Consider the following 13,149-nt stretch of genomic DNA (forward strand, 5'->3'; position numbering starts at 1 on the left):
GTTAAATCACAAGAGCTGTTCCCATTCAGTTGTAGACTGTCCTGGAAACTATAATCTTTTGTACTGTATAAAAATCTCAGTTCACTTTGTGTTACAGTCTGATTTCAGTGTGGAAGTCATGCCCTGGACATGTATTTACATAATATATCAAAGCATCTTAATATATCAAGCATCTTAATATGTTCTTTAGAATCCTTATTTTAGGGAAAATTACTTTGTTTACTATAGATGGCTGAAATAGTTGTCATTCATTGCAGTGTCAGATGAGCACACAGCAGGCTGAGGGAAGGAAGGGGCTCTTGGACAGGTTTGCAGTTCAGTCTGATGTAGCAAAGTTGTGTGAGACAAGCTGAGCTGGTTTGAGTGTTTGTAGAGAGAAGAGGCAGTTCCAGGGTTTTCCTAGGTTTTCTCCTGGTCGTTGCATTACCTGACAACTGATTAAGCTCACGAGAAGAACACTCACCTATGAGCGAGCTCCCTTCTCTCTGTGTCTGTGGGTTACAGGGCTGCCTGGGCTGAGGAGTTCGTGAGAGCCTGAGTGGTGACAGAGGAATGGATGGGCATGGCCATTACCAACATTTAGTGCCTTCTGCCAGTTTTGATCTTCTGCAATTCCTAAATGAAATACTTAACTTGATAGCAAGACCTGTGCTGCTGAGTGTGTGCTGTGCTGTGGCACTTTGGCAGGCAGACAAGTCTCTTTAGGTGGTCTGAGTGGGACCTGTGCTTGCAAAGATAGAGGTGCATGGTGTTTGTGAACTGTACTGCATAATTAATGTGTGTGTTAAATACTTGCATTTTCCTGATTCCTACGGTTCCTAGGTTGTGTATCTCATCCTCTCCAGCATGTTTAGAGCCAGTCTCATTAATTTCTTCATCTCTGCCTGTTTGTTTTGCACAATAGTTTTAAACATGAAAATTATTTCAGTCTACTGGTAACAGGATAACAAGTCACTCTCCATTTCTTCCAGCGTTGTTGTGAGCTCTATACCAATGTTAGATTTCTGAGTCAAATGCCCTGTGTGCCCTCCCCCTGTCTACCACCATTCACAGAACAAGAATAGAAGGTGAAAATTTCCTCTAAGTTGTAAGTAATTTGCTGCTGTGAGTCCACAAATACAGATGCAAGATTTCTTCCAGTGAAAGGGCAGACTCCTTCCATGCTCTTAGAAATGTCTGATTTGAACATGAGGAAAACAATCTGCTACAATGCTCAGGGTGATGTGGCTGATCTCATTTCTGACCAGTGTTCTGGAGAGAAGTCTAATAATTATGAAGGGTTTTTTGATACTTTGTTAATTACAAGCCCGTGCATTTTTAGAAGTAAATTAGATCCCATTTTCACTGAGTAATTGTTATTTAAACCTATGCAACTCTTTTAAATTGGCATTTTTAATAGAGATCTAATTATTACAGTGATTACAGTAGAAGAATCCTTCTTAACTGACTACTCAAGAGACTGACATCAGTTGATAAACAGAAGTGACCTCCATAATTTCCCCTCCATGAAAGGACAGTTGTAGGCTCTGCTGTAACAACAAGAAAACATTTTCTCTGCTATGTAGAATGATTCAGGCCATTGAGAGATGTTGGCAGAAGAGCATCAGAAGGGAAGATGTAAAGCTGTGTGGTCTGGGTGAGTCTGCAGGCAGCTTCAGTTGATAGGAGAAGGTGTTCACTGTGTCCATATATACTGAGAGGCATAATAGGAGGGCTGCAATTGCCTGTGGGCCACACGAGGGACAGAAGTGATCTGCTCTTTTCCTTAGGACCCATCACAGGTAGAGCAAGGAAGGCTGCTTTGCTGACCCACCCTTTCTGTCCTGTTTTGGTCATGTGGGCTTCTTGTGACCAGATTTAAACTATTGCTAACACTTCCATGACATTCATGTACTTGAGTTCAAGAGGGTCAGAGCTGCAGTTATGCTTACCTACAAAACTATTGCCTTGCCATTACCAAAGGCCAGATATATCAGCTGTTATTCAGGAGCTGGCTTCTGGGTCTCAGTCAAGGATCACTGTAACTCAGAGACTGATCTTGTGCCAGAATAGCCATTGAAGGCTTCTGTGCATTACTGCAGGCAGACTCAAATTGCCCTCATCAGTACAACCTCAGTCAGGTTTGGAACTTTTCAGCAGCAGCTTTGGAAACATGGGCTGTAATAAACTTGTCAGAATGTCTTTGTTATTTTGCAAGCAGTTAGGTGTGACTGCCTGTGTGTGTGAGGAACCGAAGGCAGTGTGTGGTGTGTTACTGAGATAAGTGCTTCTGAAGTGACCTGTGGAGCTGCTGCTCAGGAGCAGCTAAGCATTTCTGCTTTCAGTCATACAGAAGCCACTAGAGCCACTTTCTGCCCTGAAGGTACGAGTAGTGCAAAGGCAGTGTCTTTGGACAGTTTGCATTGATCCAAGGTGTATTCTGTGTCTGGCTGTGCATTCTGTACATTTCTCTTGCAGCATTGTTGGTGCTTGCCTGTCCCTGGGTGAGCTTTTTCTATTATGGTGGCATTCAGCTGCCCCTGAGTGCCACAGAAACATATTTCTAGTGCCTGAACTGGTTCTAGGAATGGAGAAGGAATTACATGAGTACAGAATAAGGCAAGGCATTAAAAATACAGACCTCTTTGCTTTGCACATAACTGTCTGATACTACTCCTCATGTTCCTCCTAATCTTGGATATAAACTGCCGGATTAGTAACTTACAGGACAGCTAAGATCATGATAACAGAAGGAGAAGGTAAAGAAAATGAGCCAGTTCAGGTGTTTTATTCCTTTCTGGCTTCTTTGTGGACAGATTTATTGGATTGAATATCTAGACAAATTTTCTTAAAATTTGCTTAACTTGACCATCACGTTTCCAATAGGCTTTCCCTGACCCTGCAGGTTACTGAGATCCTTATATAGCTGAGACCCAATATGTGTCCTGTGGGTCACTGAGCAAGCCAAGGTGGAGGTTGGAGAGTGACTGGTGTGCAGTAGGTCATAGAAGTGGTTCAGCAGTCCCTGTTCTATATTTTGGAGTGAGTTTGCCTGAAAGGTCTTGGTCTGCAGCAGGGTCTCTGAGCAATTTTGCTGTGTTTTCCTCCACTGCCCTTCTCACATCAGCAATATTTACTGGTAGAACCTTTACCATCTCTGTGAATTTAGCAGCCAAAAATCTTTACCTTATAAGTCTGGAATCAGGTGATTCATGCACCAGTTTGCACCTCTTGATGACATGATGAACAACTTCTGTTTTTTTCAGTTCTTAATATTTTCTAATTTGATCTTAATTATGGATTAATGTGTTTATATTTCAAATGAGCTGCTATTGTTGGATTTTTTGTGTGTGTTTAGAGGTTTTTTTGGACCATAAGCTGCTAGGAGGTGAAATGTGTATTGAAAAAGACAGGTCTAAGAGTTTGTATGGCCTTGGTTGTGTGTCAGCTGTAATCTGACTCAGTGTAACTGTTGTGAGCCTAATGCCTCTTGACAACTGTCTATGGAAACTGGTTCCCTTTCAGTTCTTATGCCTTAGCCACTGTGAGTGCAGTGAAGTGGCAGCCTTGGGAAAGCACTTCTGTCAGGGAGGGGTGTGGGAGGATTTTGCCCAGTCATGCTGATGGAAATCAGCAGTTCTGCAGAGATGGGCAGTGGTTTGCCTTAGTTCCCACTAATGACACAATCAGTTGTAGTTTGTTTTTGTATAGGTTTTGTTGCAGAGACAGAGATGTGATTCTGATCTGCACAGGCTTGAACTCAGTCCTGTGTGCTTTTTAGAAGTACCAGTATTTTTTAAAACTTATCCACCCCACCTTTTGCTTCCCCCCCCCAGCAAAGACACCACTCTCTTGCTTGGGGTAAACTTGGGGTATTGGGAGACTTTCTGTTCTGCACACTGGCCTTGAGAGCTGGTCTTTGGTAATTTCCATAAGCAAATGTGCCTTAAGTTATTATTTCTAAGAGGTCTGAATTAATTGGAGAAATTATTTGAGGAAACAAACAAATTACAAAAAAGTGGATTTTTTCCTTTATTTCTTGAACAGATGCACTCATTGCTACTGCAGTAACATTTTTTCAGTTGCCTTTTAAAAAGGGTAATACACATTCTGTTGCTTTGGTTTGTTCAACTGTAATGACAGGTTGTGTCACTTAATATTTTAATGCTGTGTGCTGTGATTATCTTACTTGGAATGTGGTCTCCAGAGTGTACTGCAGAGTAGATATTTTGTCAAAGAAACCTCCGTGTTCTCTCTAAGTGCCAGTTTTCTTTTAGAAACTGCAACTAATTTAAAACCCACAGTCATGTTGCCAAAAATTTAAGAAGCATTATCAAAATGTGAAAGAAGGCAAATACTGCTTGCTTGCAGTTGCTGTGCTTCTGCTTGTTTCTGCTTGCAGGCAGGAGTGCCTGTGGTAGTCAGGTTGAGCCACAATCACAGTATCCTTTCTTTTGTGTTCTAATTGTTGTAATTCAGATTTTTGAATGCACTGTGCTAGAAGTGCGTAAAACATGGAAATACTGAACTTGTGACAAAGAATTAGCCCTATATCCTTGCATTATCATTTGAGAGAGGTCTACTGCCCACCACAAAGCAGCACTGACCACAAGTTCTGGTTCCTTCAGTCTGGAATGAGTGCTGCTCTGCTTTGATTTCCCTCGTGCCTTCGTTGCTGTCAGCTTGCTTTACATTGTCCTTTCACTCTTTGATGTTTTGGAGCATGTGTGCAGTAAGAGTGGATACAAGGGATAAACTTGCTGTTCTAAAATTGCTAGGAAGGAAGACCACAGAATGACAATTAGTGCCAATGCATAATTTTGCTTATGAAATTGCATCATACTTTGTTACATTCTACATAGTCAGAAAAAGAGTTGCTGTTTTGGTGGGCTTTTCCTATAGACTCTCTTAATTAGAGGAAACCTAAGGAAGGAAAGTGGTTATCAATCTTTTTGTTATTTAAACAATTAACAGTGCAATCTGGTATGTATTGGTGTTTTAACTGTCCAGATAATTTTCTGGACAGGAATATAGTGTGGAGAGTAAGGTGCAATTCATAGAATAATGGAATAGCCAGAGTTGGAAGGGACCCACAAGGGTCATCACATCCAGCTCCTGACCCTGCACTGCACAAGCCCAGCAGCCACTCCATGTGCCCAAGAGTGTTGTCCAAACACTTCTTGAACTTTGTCAGGCTGGTTCTGTGACCACTTCCCTGGGGAGCTTGTTCTGACTGAAGAACCTTTTTCTGATATCCAAGCTGAACCTCTCTTGACACAGCTTCTAGCTGTTCTGAGGTCCTGTCAGCTGTCACCAGAGAGAAGAGGTCAGTGCCTGCCCCTTGGTTCGTGTTTCTGCCTGAGTGGTACAAAGAGTGATGGAGCTGTGCCTTCCCCAATACACCCCCTGTGACACCCTCTGTCTCTGGGCCAAGTGCTCCCACTGCATCCCTTTTTTTTGGGATTATCAGAACACATGGTGAGCCAGTACAGGATGCTAACCTGATGGAAAACTAGCTTGGGTGCTTGGAAAAGTGAGCAGATTTTTAGAGTTTTCGTGTATGAACTCTTTACCTTATAACACAAATTTGGCTGAACATTAGTAAAAAGTAAAAGGAATGAAGTCTGAAAAACAGTACCATTGTTGTGAAATTACTGGATCAAATTAGCATTACAGCACTCCTAAAATTGTAATTACAATAGCATTCTATGTCAGGCAGAGAAAGCAGCTGAAAATGAAAGGTTGTCTGGGTATAAGCACAGCTAATAGGTTGAAAATAGTGAAATGTAAAAGTGCAAAGCAGTTTCAGGGAGAGTAAACTCCCTTCAGTAAGTACATGTTGTGAATGGTATGTGTGAAAGATCTAAGGGAAGCAAGCTGGGATAGAAAGGGAAGAAATTTTGAAGCAGCCTGCTGTGGTGTTAAGCAGTTCAGGCTGAGTGATTTTGTAAAACAAATGCAGGTATTTCAATGCTGTTTCAATCAGGAGGGTACACTAAGAAAGAAATGTGACTACATTGAAAGTGGAAACTTGTTTATAGGAACAAAATATGTGAACAATTCATATTTACATGAAAGGTATATCTTGAAACAAGGTGAGATCATCTAGCAATGAAGATGTGGAATAAGATGAGAATATTCTGTGGATGTTTGTAGTAAGAAGTTTTTCTTGATTGTACTTGATACTTGAGATGGTTGAAATGTTTCCTCAATCTTAGTGGGGGGGCTTTTGTCTTTGGTTTTCATTTTAAGGCTTTTTAAATTCAGTGAAGGAGTAAAGCCAGTATAATGGGGAACTGCTGCCAAAGGGGATCATCTTTCTCTCTTCTGCATTTCCCCACTGCTTTGCATACACACATCCTGGCAGTTCAGGGAGCCAATTTTTCAGATGACTAATTGTTTCTAATTGTTTTCAGGGGAAATAACAGGACAGTGATGGCTTTTTGTGGAATTGGTTCCCATAGCTGTCATCATAGATTCAGTCTGACATAAGGCTGTGGTAGTATGGAGAATGACAGCAAGGGGCACAAGACTGAACCTTGTGGTGCTGGCTGTTAGATAAGTTTTATTCTAATGTGACAAATTATAGTGTTTGAGCTTGACTAGCCCATCTAAAATTCATGCCAGGAATTTAAAAAAAACAGTCTGGAATAATTATACAGCTATTTGAGAACTTCAGAGGGGCAGATGATCTCTGAGGAGAGAGAAAAGGCACTAAACCATGCTTTAAAACAAACAAAAAAACCCCCATAAAATCCCTCAAAAATTCCAACCCAAAACCTCATAACAGTCAACAGACTTTTGAAAAGGTGGAAACTAGAGGGTTACAAACAAGTTATCTTACCCAGAGTTCCTGGAGGAATATGGATAATGTAAATTATTTGGCCCTGGTGATGACCTGGAAGATACGAATCTCTATGGACACCTAATAAGAGATTTTGAAGAACAAACCCCAGTTGACCCAGTTGAACTCTATTTTGTGGCAGGGCACAGGACCTAATGGATAGTGGTGTAAAAAAGACTTTGATACTGCTTTGTTGTGCAGTGAATGGAAGCAGTTGTGCAGTAGAAATAAATCTACTTGGAATACTATATCTAGAAATAGATGGACAAAATGAAAACATTGATGGATTTCCTAGGTGGTCTGTCTTTAAATGCCAGGTGATGTTTCCAGGAGTGACTGGGACTACAGTATCTACATACAGATCTTCCTGTAACATGAAGAGCAGCCAGAAAGTTTGATTAGGATTTGAATTCAAAATCATTCTGACAAATTAATGAAACCACTGCATTTTAAAATGGAAACCTATGGATTCAAATGAACGAAGTGTTGCATCTTGGTGGGAGTAATCAGCTGTGCAATCACAGTGGAGAATGACTGAAGAATAGAAACTGTAAGCTGTAGTGTGTTAGTTAATAGTAGATATTTAGCATGCTTTCTTGTTAAAATTACTGCTTTTGAAGTAAACAATTGTACCTGATTTATATGTGTTACTGTCATGGTTTAGCATGGTTTGATTTTTAGTTAAAGAGAAAATCTATCTTTTACAGAAGTGATTCTCTGTGAGGACTGCTAACAGCTTCCTCCAGACTCAACAAAACCAGTCAGCTGGCTAGTTTTGAATGTTGAATATTAAACCACTTAAGGAAGCTGAACGTGCCTCTGTGAAATCACACTTAAAAATGAACAAACCAGGAAAAATTCTCCTGCTTCTGGCCTTTGAACAGATAACTGGGTGCTGGCTCAGCCCGCGATGCAGCTCAGCTGAGGTTGTGCTGCTGCTGAGCTCTAACCAGGGCCAGCTCTGCTCAGGATGGCCAGGCCGTGCTGCCAGTGCCCCAGGAAAGCCCCGTGGCTGGGAGCAGAGGGCCCTGCAGCCCTGTGCAGAGCAGCCCCACGGCTGGAGCTGAGCACAGCAGGGTTGCAAAAGAGCCCCACGGCCGAGCCGCCGCTGCCCAGCAGAGATCGTGTGGCTGTGCGCAGGCCCAGGCAAGATACCAGCTCTGTCAGTGCATGGATGGAACTTGCAGACATCAGCCCTCTCTCAAGTGAGAGAAAAGGAAAGGGTGAGGACATGTAAAGAAAACATGGAGACACTGAGGCCAGTGAAGGAGGAGTCAAACCCCAGATGGGAGGAGATGCCTTAGTCTTGGGCTGAAATTCTCTTGTGAGGCTATGGTAAAGATATCATTGATACATCAGACTCTTTCTTTTTCGCTGTAACTCCTGGAATGCCCTGGGGGGATGTGGCATTCTAACCACAGCCATGAGCAGAGGCATCAGTGCTTCAGCCAGCAGATGTTCAAGTAGCTGTGATCCAATGAGAAGCTTGAAAAGAGAGAAATGAGAGAAACCTTGCCCCAGGGATAGAATCGCTGAATATTCTGAGCTGGAAGGGACCCACAAGGATCATCAAGTCCAACTCTTGTGGACTCAGTGAATGGTCCATATGGGGATGGATGCCACAGCCTCGGCACTACCAGCACGCTGCTCTCACCAACCGAGCGAGTGTCACCTTTGTGGAAAACCTCTGCTCCCAGAGATAATAGAAAACTTTTGTTTGTATAGTAGAACAGCTCTTCCTTAAAGTTGCACCCAATAAGCTGAGGCGACCCATGGTAGTAGTTGTGGGAATTTCACAATTGCAGATTTCCGGGTGGCTGCTATTCATGAAAATTAAAACCATGAGACAACTGTTGTTGTGGAAAAGTCTATATGGCATGGGAGGAGAGACTCCTCTCCCTAAGTGAACTGAAGAAAGATATTTTAGAAGTGGTAAACTGACTGAAAATACCAAATTTTGAACCTTTATGTTGTCAGTGGTAAAGGAGGGAAGAGTTGGGGGGAGAAGTGTTCTGAAGGTTCATCCTGATTCTTATTGTTCTTCTTTTAGTTCTGTTAATAAAGTTTTCTTTACGCTCTTTATACAAAGTTTTGAGCTTACTTTTGCCCTTCTCCTAATTGTTACCTCACAGCAGAAAATGAGTAAATAATTGTAGTGAGTGCCCTGGTGTTGGGCCAGCACTCAACCCACCTCAATTACCAGGAATGAGAGAGATGTGCTGAGCCACCAGCTGAGATACTGAAGTTGGGGGCAAAGTTGCTCTTGTGGGTTTGTCCAAATAAGTGAAAACTTAAATGCATGGAAGTGTAAGGAGAAGTTGCCCTGTCTTAGTTCCTTCTGTTTAGTGGAGTATCTTTTGAGGCGAATTGAAATTCATATGAACAATTAACAAGGGTAATTTTTTTCAGTGGGGGAAATTTTACACAGTTGTTTTTTGTAATATGTGGCACTGCTAAGACTCTCTGCTCACAATAGTGAGTGTTTTTGTAATTGGGATGAAAGGCAAAACCATGATTTGTGCTTTTGTTTAAAGAATACTGTTAAGATTTCTTTAAATACAGGTAACTTTAACCTCTTAATACAGAACTATAGGCTACTGGTACTTACAAGTTGTGTCCATGTCAGAGGTGGATCAGAGAAATTGGAATCTTAATTTAGTGTATGACATCCTTTTCTTTTCTGAAATAAAGCAGGTTTTTGGTGTTATAAACACAAGCTGGATAAATACATCATGAACCCTTAATATTATAAAACCAGTAAGCATTTGCTTAACTAAAAGAACATTGGCTATTATCTATTTGATGCAGAATCCTACTGGCTATATGAAGATAAAGCTTAGTTCCCTGTTAGGCAACAGGTTGTAGCTGTGTAATCCTGAAGAATTATTACAGTTTACAAAATATTGAGATGTCTGACAGCAGTAATTCGGTCAAAGGTAGAAAATAAGTTAGTTGGTCCATACCCAGGAGGGAATGCTGCCACACCTCCTAGATGATATGTGTGTCTGGTCTTAACAAATGCTGCAGGTCAGAAGCAGTGCAGTGAGTTCTGCTTGCAGCTCTGCTGTGCCTTGTTCTCGTGATTGGTCTCTTCTTTCCATGAAGGTTTTTATCCAGGGGACAGATGTGAAATAATGTTGGCAGCTTGTGTGAAGATAGGCTCAATTCCTGTGAATTCTTTCAGCAGAATTACATGTTAGAACACAGTTGAATTTCAGGCTGTGTCAGCCTTGCAGTTTACAATAAAGCCTATTTTATAACCTTCTTGATTATTTATCTTTTTCTAAAGTTTAGACAGAAGATCTTAGTTGCCATTCTTGTACCAAAGTACTTAAATTTGAGTCAGACAGCCAAAGATACAGTAAGATCATATGGATAAACATCATACATTCAGTGTTAAAACCAACTATCACTGCTGCCCTTTTGCTACAGTTCCTGCTTTCAAGTATTTCAGTGTTTTGAGTATTTCTCAGCATCTCACTGAGAGATGTGTTGGCATAACTGTTGTAGCACTGGTTTACTGAGCACCTGGGGAGGAACAGAATAGAAACTTAGGAAACCAGCCCTGCTAATAAGGAAAAAATACCTTGTTGTATTGTTGGTAAGCCACTTAAAGATGTGCACGCATCTGTGTGGTTTCTGTTAGTAACTGTGTGAACTCTGCTGGTACTAGTCACTGTCTTGACAGAACTATGGGGAGAATGGTTTGCATTTTTACTGGTTTTTGATGGATTAGGAAAAGGAAAGGGAGGATAATGGGAAGCATTACAATAAATGAGAATTTATTGAGAATTTAGGAGTCATTCACTGGGTAGAAATCATTGCTGTTTATTGGCAATAATGGCAAAGCCTCCTCTGTGGTTTTCTGACATACTGACAATAAATGGCCAAGGCAACTACAGAATAGTACTGGAGTCAATGTCTGTCTGCAACTACTTGTTATACTCTGTATGTCTGATAGTATTAAGCGTTATGTTGTGTTATACTTGTTATACTCTGTATGTGTGATAGCCTTGAGCGTCTCTGAAGCGCGGCTGTGCGTGTCTCGGTGTGCCGGCCGGCCCGGGGCAGTTGGGAAGCTGCGGGGCGGGAGGGGCGTGCGGGGGGACAGCGCCACCTGCCGGGGAACGCCGGCCCGGGCAGCGTCCGCTCTTCAGCTCAGGGCTGAGCAGAGAGAACGTTTGCAGAGAAATACCTCCTGCAGCCTGAGCGAGGCTGAGTTCTGAAAATGTTTTCTCAGGTTTTCCTTTCACTTTTTTTTTTTTTTTTAATAGGAACATCATTTGCAGCGGGCTATCTCAGCACAACAAGTTTATGGAGAGAAGAGGGATAACATGGTTATACCAGTTCCAGAAGCAGAAAGCAATATTGCATACTATGAGTCTATATATCCTGGAGAATTTAAAATGCCAAAGCAGCTGATTCACATACAGCGTAAGTAAAGGAGTTCATTCATTGAAATATGCATGGGGTCTGCTTTCTCCTGGCAGCAGCTGACAGAAGGAGAGGATACAGTCTTAAGCTGTGCCAAGGGAAATATAGGTTAGATATTAGGAAAAAGTTTTTTACAGAAAGAGTGATAAAGTAGTAGAATTGTCTGCCCAGGGAGGTGGTGGAGTCACCATCCCTGGATGTGTTCAAAAAAAGATTGGATGTGGTGCTTGGTGCCATAGCTTAGTTGAGGTGTTAGGGCTTGGGTTGGACTCGATCTTGAAGGTCTCTTCCAACGTTGTGATTCTGTGGGAATTTATTTTACTAGTAGTTAAGACATTATTCATAAATGTCTGAGCTCCCATCAAGAATGACTTCTGAGAATTTATTTTTCAACATGTTGAAAAAATTCTACTTGATAAAGAAGTGTGTTTAATTCTTGTTCAGTAGTAACAGTTCGGAGGGAAATTTAGATTAGTTAGCAAGCACAGACACAAATCTACTTAAAGAGGAAAATACATAATTCATGCCTAAGAAACAGAATACCTGTTCCTGAAGCATCATCAGGATAAAATGGCCATAGAGTGGATTGGGGAGCCAACCAGAAATGACAATAGCAGTTGAAGTATTTGCCTATGCCTGGTGCAAGTATTCTACATCTAAAAGCAGATGGGGTTTGCTGTCACTGATGACTTGCAAATTTGTTGTAGTCTTGTTTTTGTTGGAAGATAGCAGCTATTTGCTATGGATATGACCCTTCATGTGAGCACTACATTCCTTCAGATACCTTTGGAAAAAAAAAATGAAAAATACAGTCTGTTGCAGAATTCTGTTGTATGGTGTAATAAACAGAATTGGAAAAGTAGTATCTGTGCTATGTAAGCATATCTCATGCCTAATTAACTTTGGTTAAATGCTAGACTTGTATGTCATTCCAAGCCTCAACAATGGCTTAAAAATTTGAATTGTAGAATAGTGTGGGTTGGAAGGGACCTTTAAAGATCACTTAGGTCCAAACTCCCTGCAATGAGGGGAGTTCAACTTTATCAAGTTGCTCAGAGCTGGCCTAACTGTGAATGTTTCCAGGTATGGGCATCCACCAGTTTTCAGGCAACCTTTCTAGTGTTTCACCACCCTCATTGTAAAAAAGTTCTTCCTTCCTGCTAGCTGTCTTCCATGCTGATATTAAGGTTGTACTTTTCATTCTTATTTTCCTTATCTGGCTGTTCTAACAGCTGGAATTGTCAATTTTAAGCTGCACTGTATTCTACCTATTTGTTTATTAAAAATGGGTATGTGTTTTCACATGTGCACTTGGAAAGAAATTTGTGTCTCTTACCAACCACAGCAATTTGAATGAGGCATGGGAACTGGGGAGTCACGTTTCAAGTGCAGTGATGCATTTTGGTAGGATACCATTGCAAACAGTTGTTGGTATTCTGCAAGACATTGCTTGTATTTGAAGATACTTTGCTACCTAGGGTAGATCATGCTGGGCCAGTGTAGTCTGACTCATCTACATCACAAAAATCACTGGTGAGGATATGTTAAGATCATTGTAGTACAGGCTGCACATGCATTGCTAGGAGTGCCTTTGATGTGTGTTTGGGCTGAAATCTGAACTGCTGATTGTACAATACATAAAACTCCAGAATGTCTGGCAGCATTGAAGATTTTAATGAATCTAAAAATGTCTTACTGAAGCAGTGAAGCAGTAAGCTGTTAGTTGGTTTGACAACTAATAAGTTTTCATTGGTTAACAAACTATAACAAGTTGATGTGAACTTTTATGCCTAATTTTTAACAGGGTAGTTTTTTTTTCAAGGAAAAAACCTCAGTGTTTACATCCATGTGGAAGTAGCATTACAAAATTCTAACAAATAATTTTGGTTTTC

At 41.2% G+C, this 13,149-nt stretch overlaps 1 protein-coding gene across 6 annotated transcripts in view; it reads left to right on the forward strand.

Moving 5' to 3' along the window:
- Positions 1 to 13,149, forward strand: part of EPC1 (enhancer of polycomb homolog 1) — a 64,718-nt gene that overhangs the window by 30,158 nt on the left and 21,411 nt on the right. For all 6 annotated transcript variants that reach the window (XR_009418127.1, XM_059469120.1, XM_059469111.1 and 3 more), the window contains one exon: positions 11,098 to 11,257. Coding sequence is in view for 5 of the 6 variants with exons in the window: in XM_059469133.1 (XP_059325116.1) it covers positions 11,098 to 11,257 (160 nt within the window). In the remaining variant the exon portion in view is untranslated. The remainder of the gene's footprint in view (positions 1 to 11,097; positions 11,258 to 13,149) is intronic.

Source organism: Ammospiza nelsoni, chromosome 1 (genome assembly GCF_027579445.1).
Source record: "Ammospiza nelsoni isolate bAmmNel1 chromosome 1, bAmmNel1.pri, whole genome shotgun sequence".
Classification (NCBI taxonomy): domain Eukaryota; kingdom Metazoa; phylum Chordata; class Aves; order Passeriformes; family Passerellidae; genus Ammospiza; species Ammospiza nelsoni.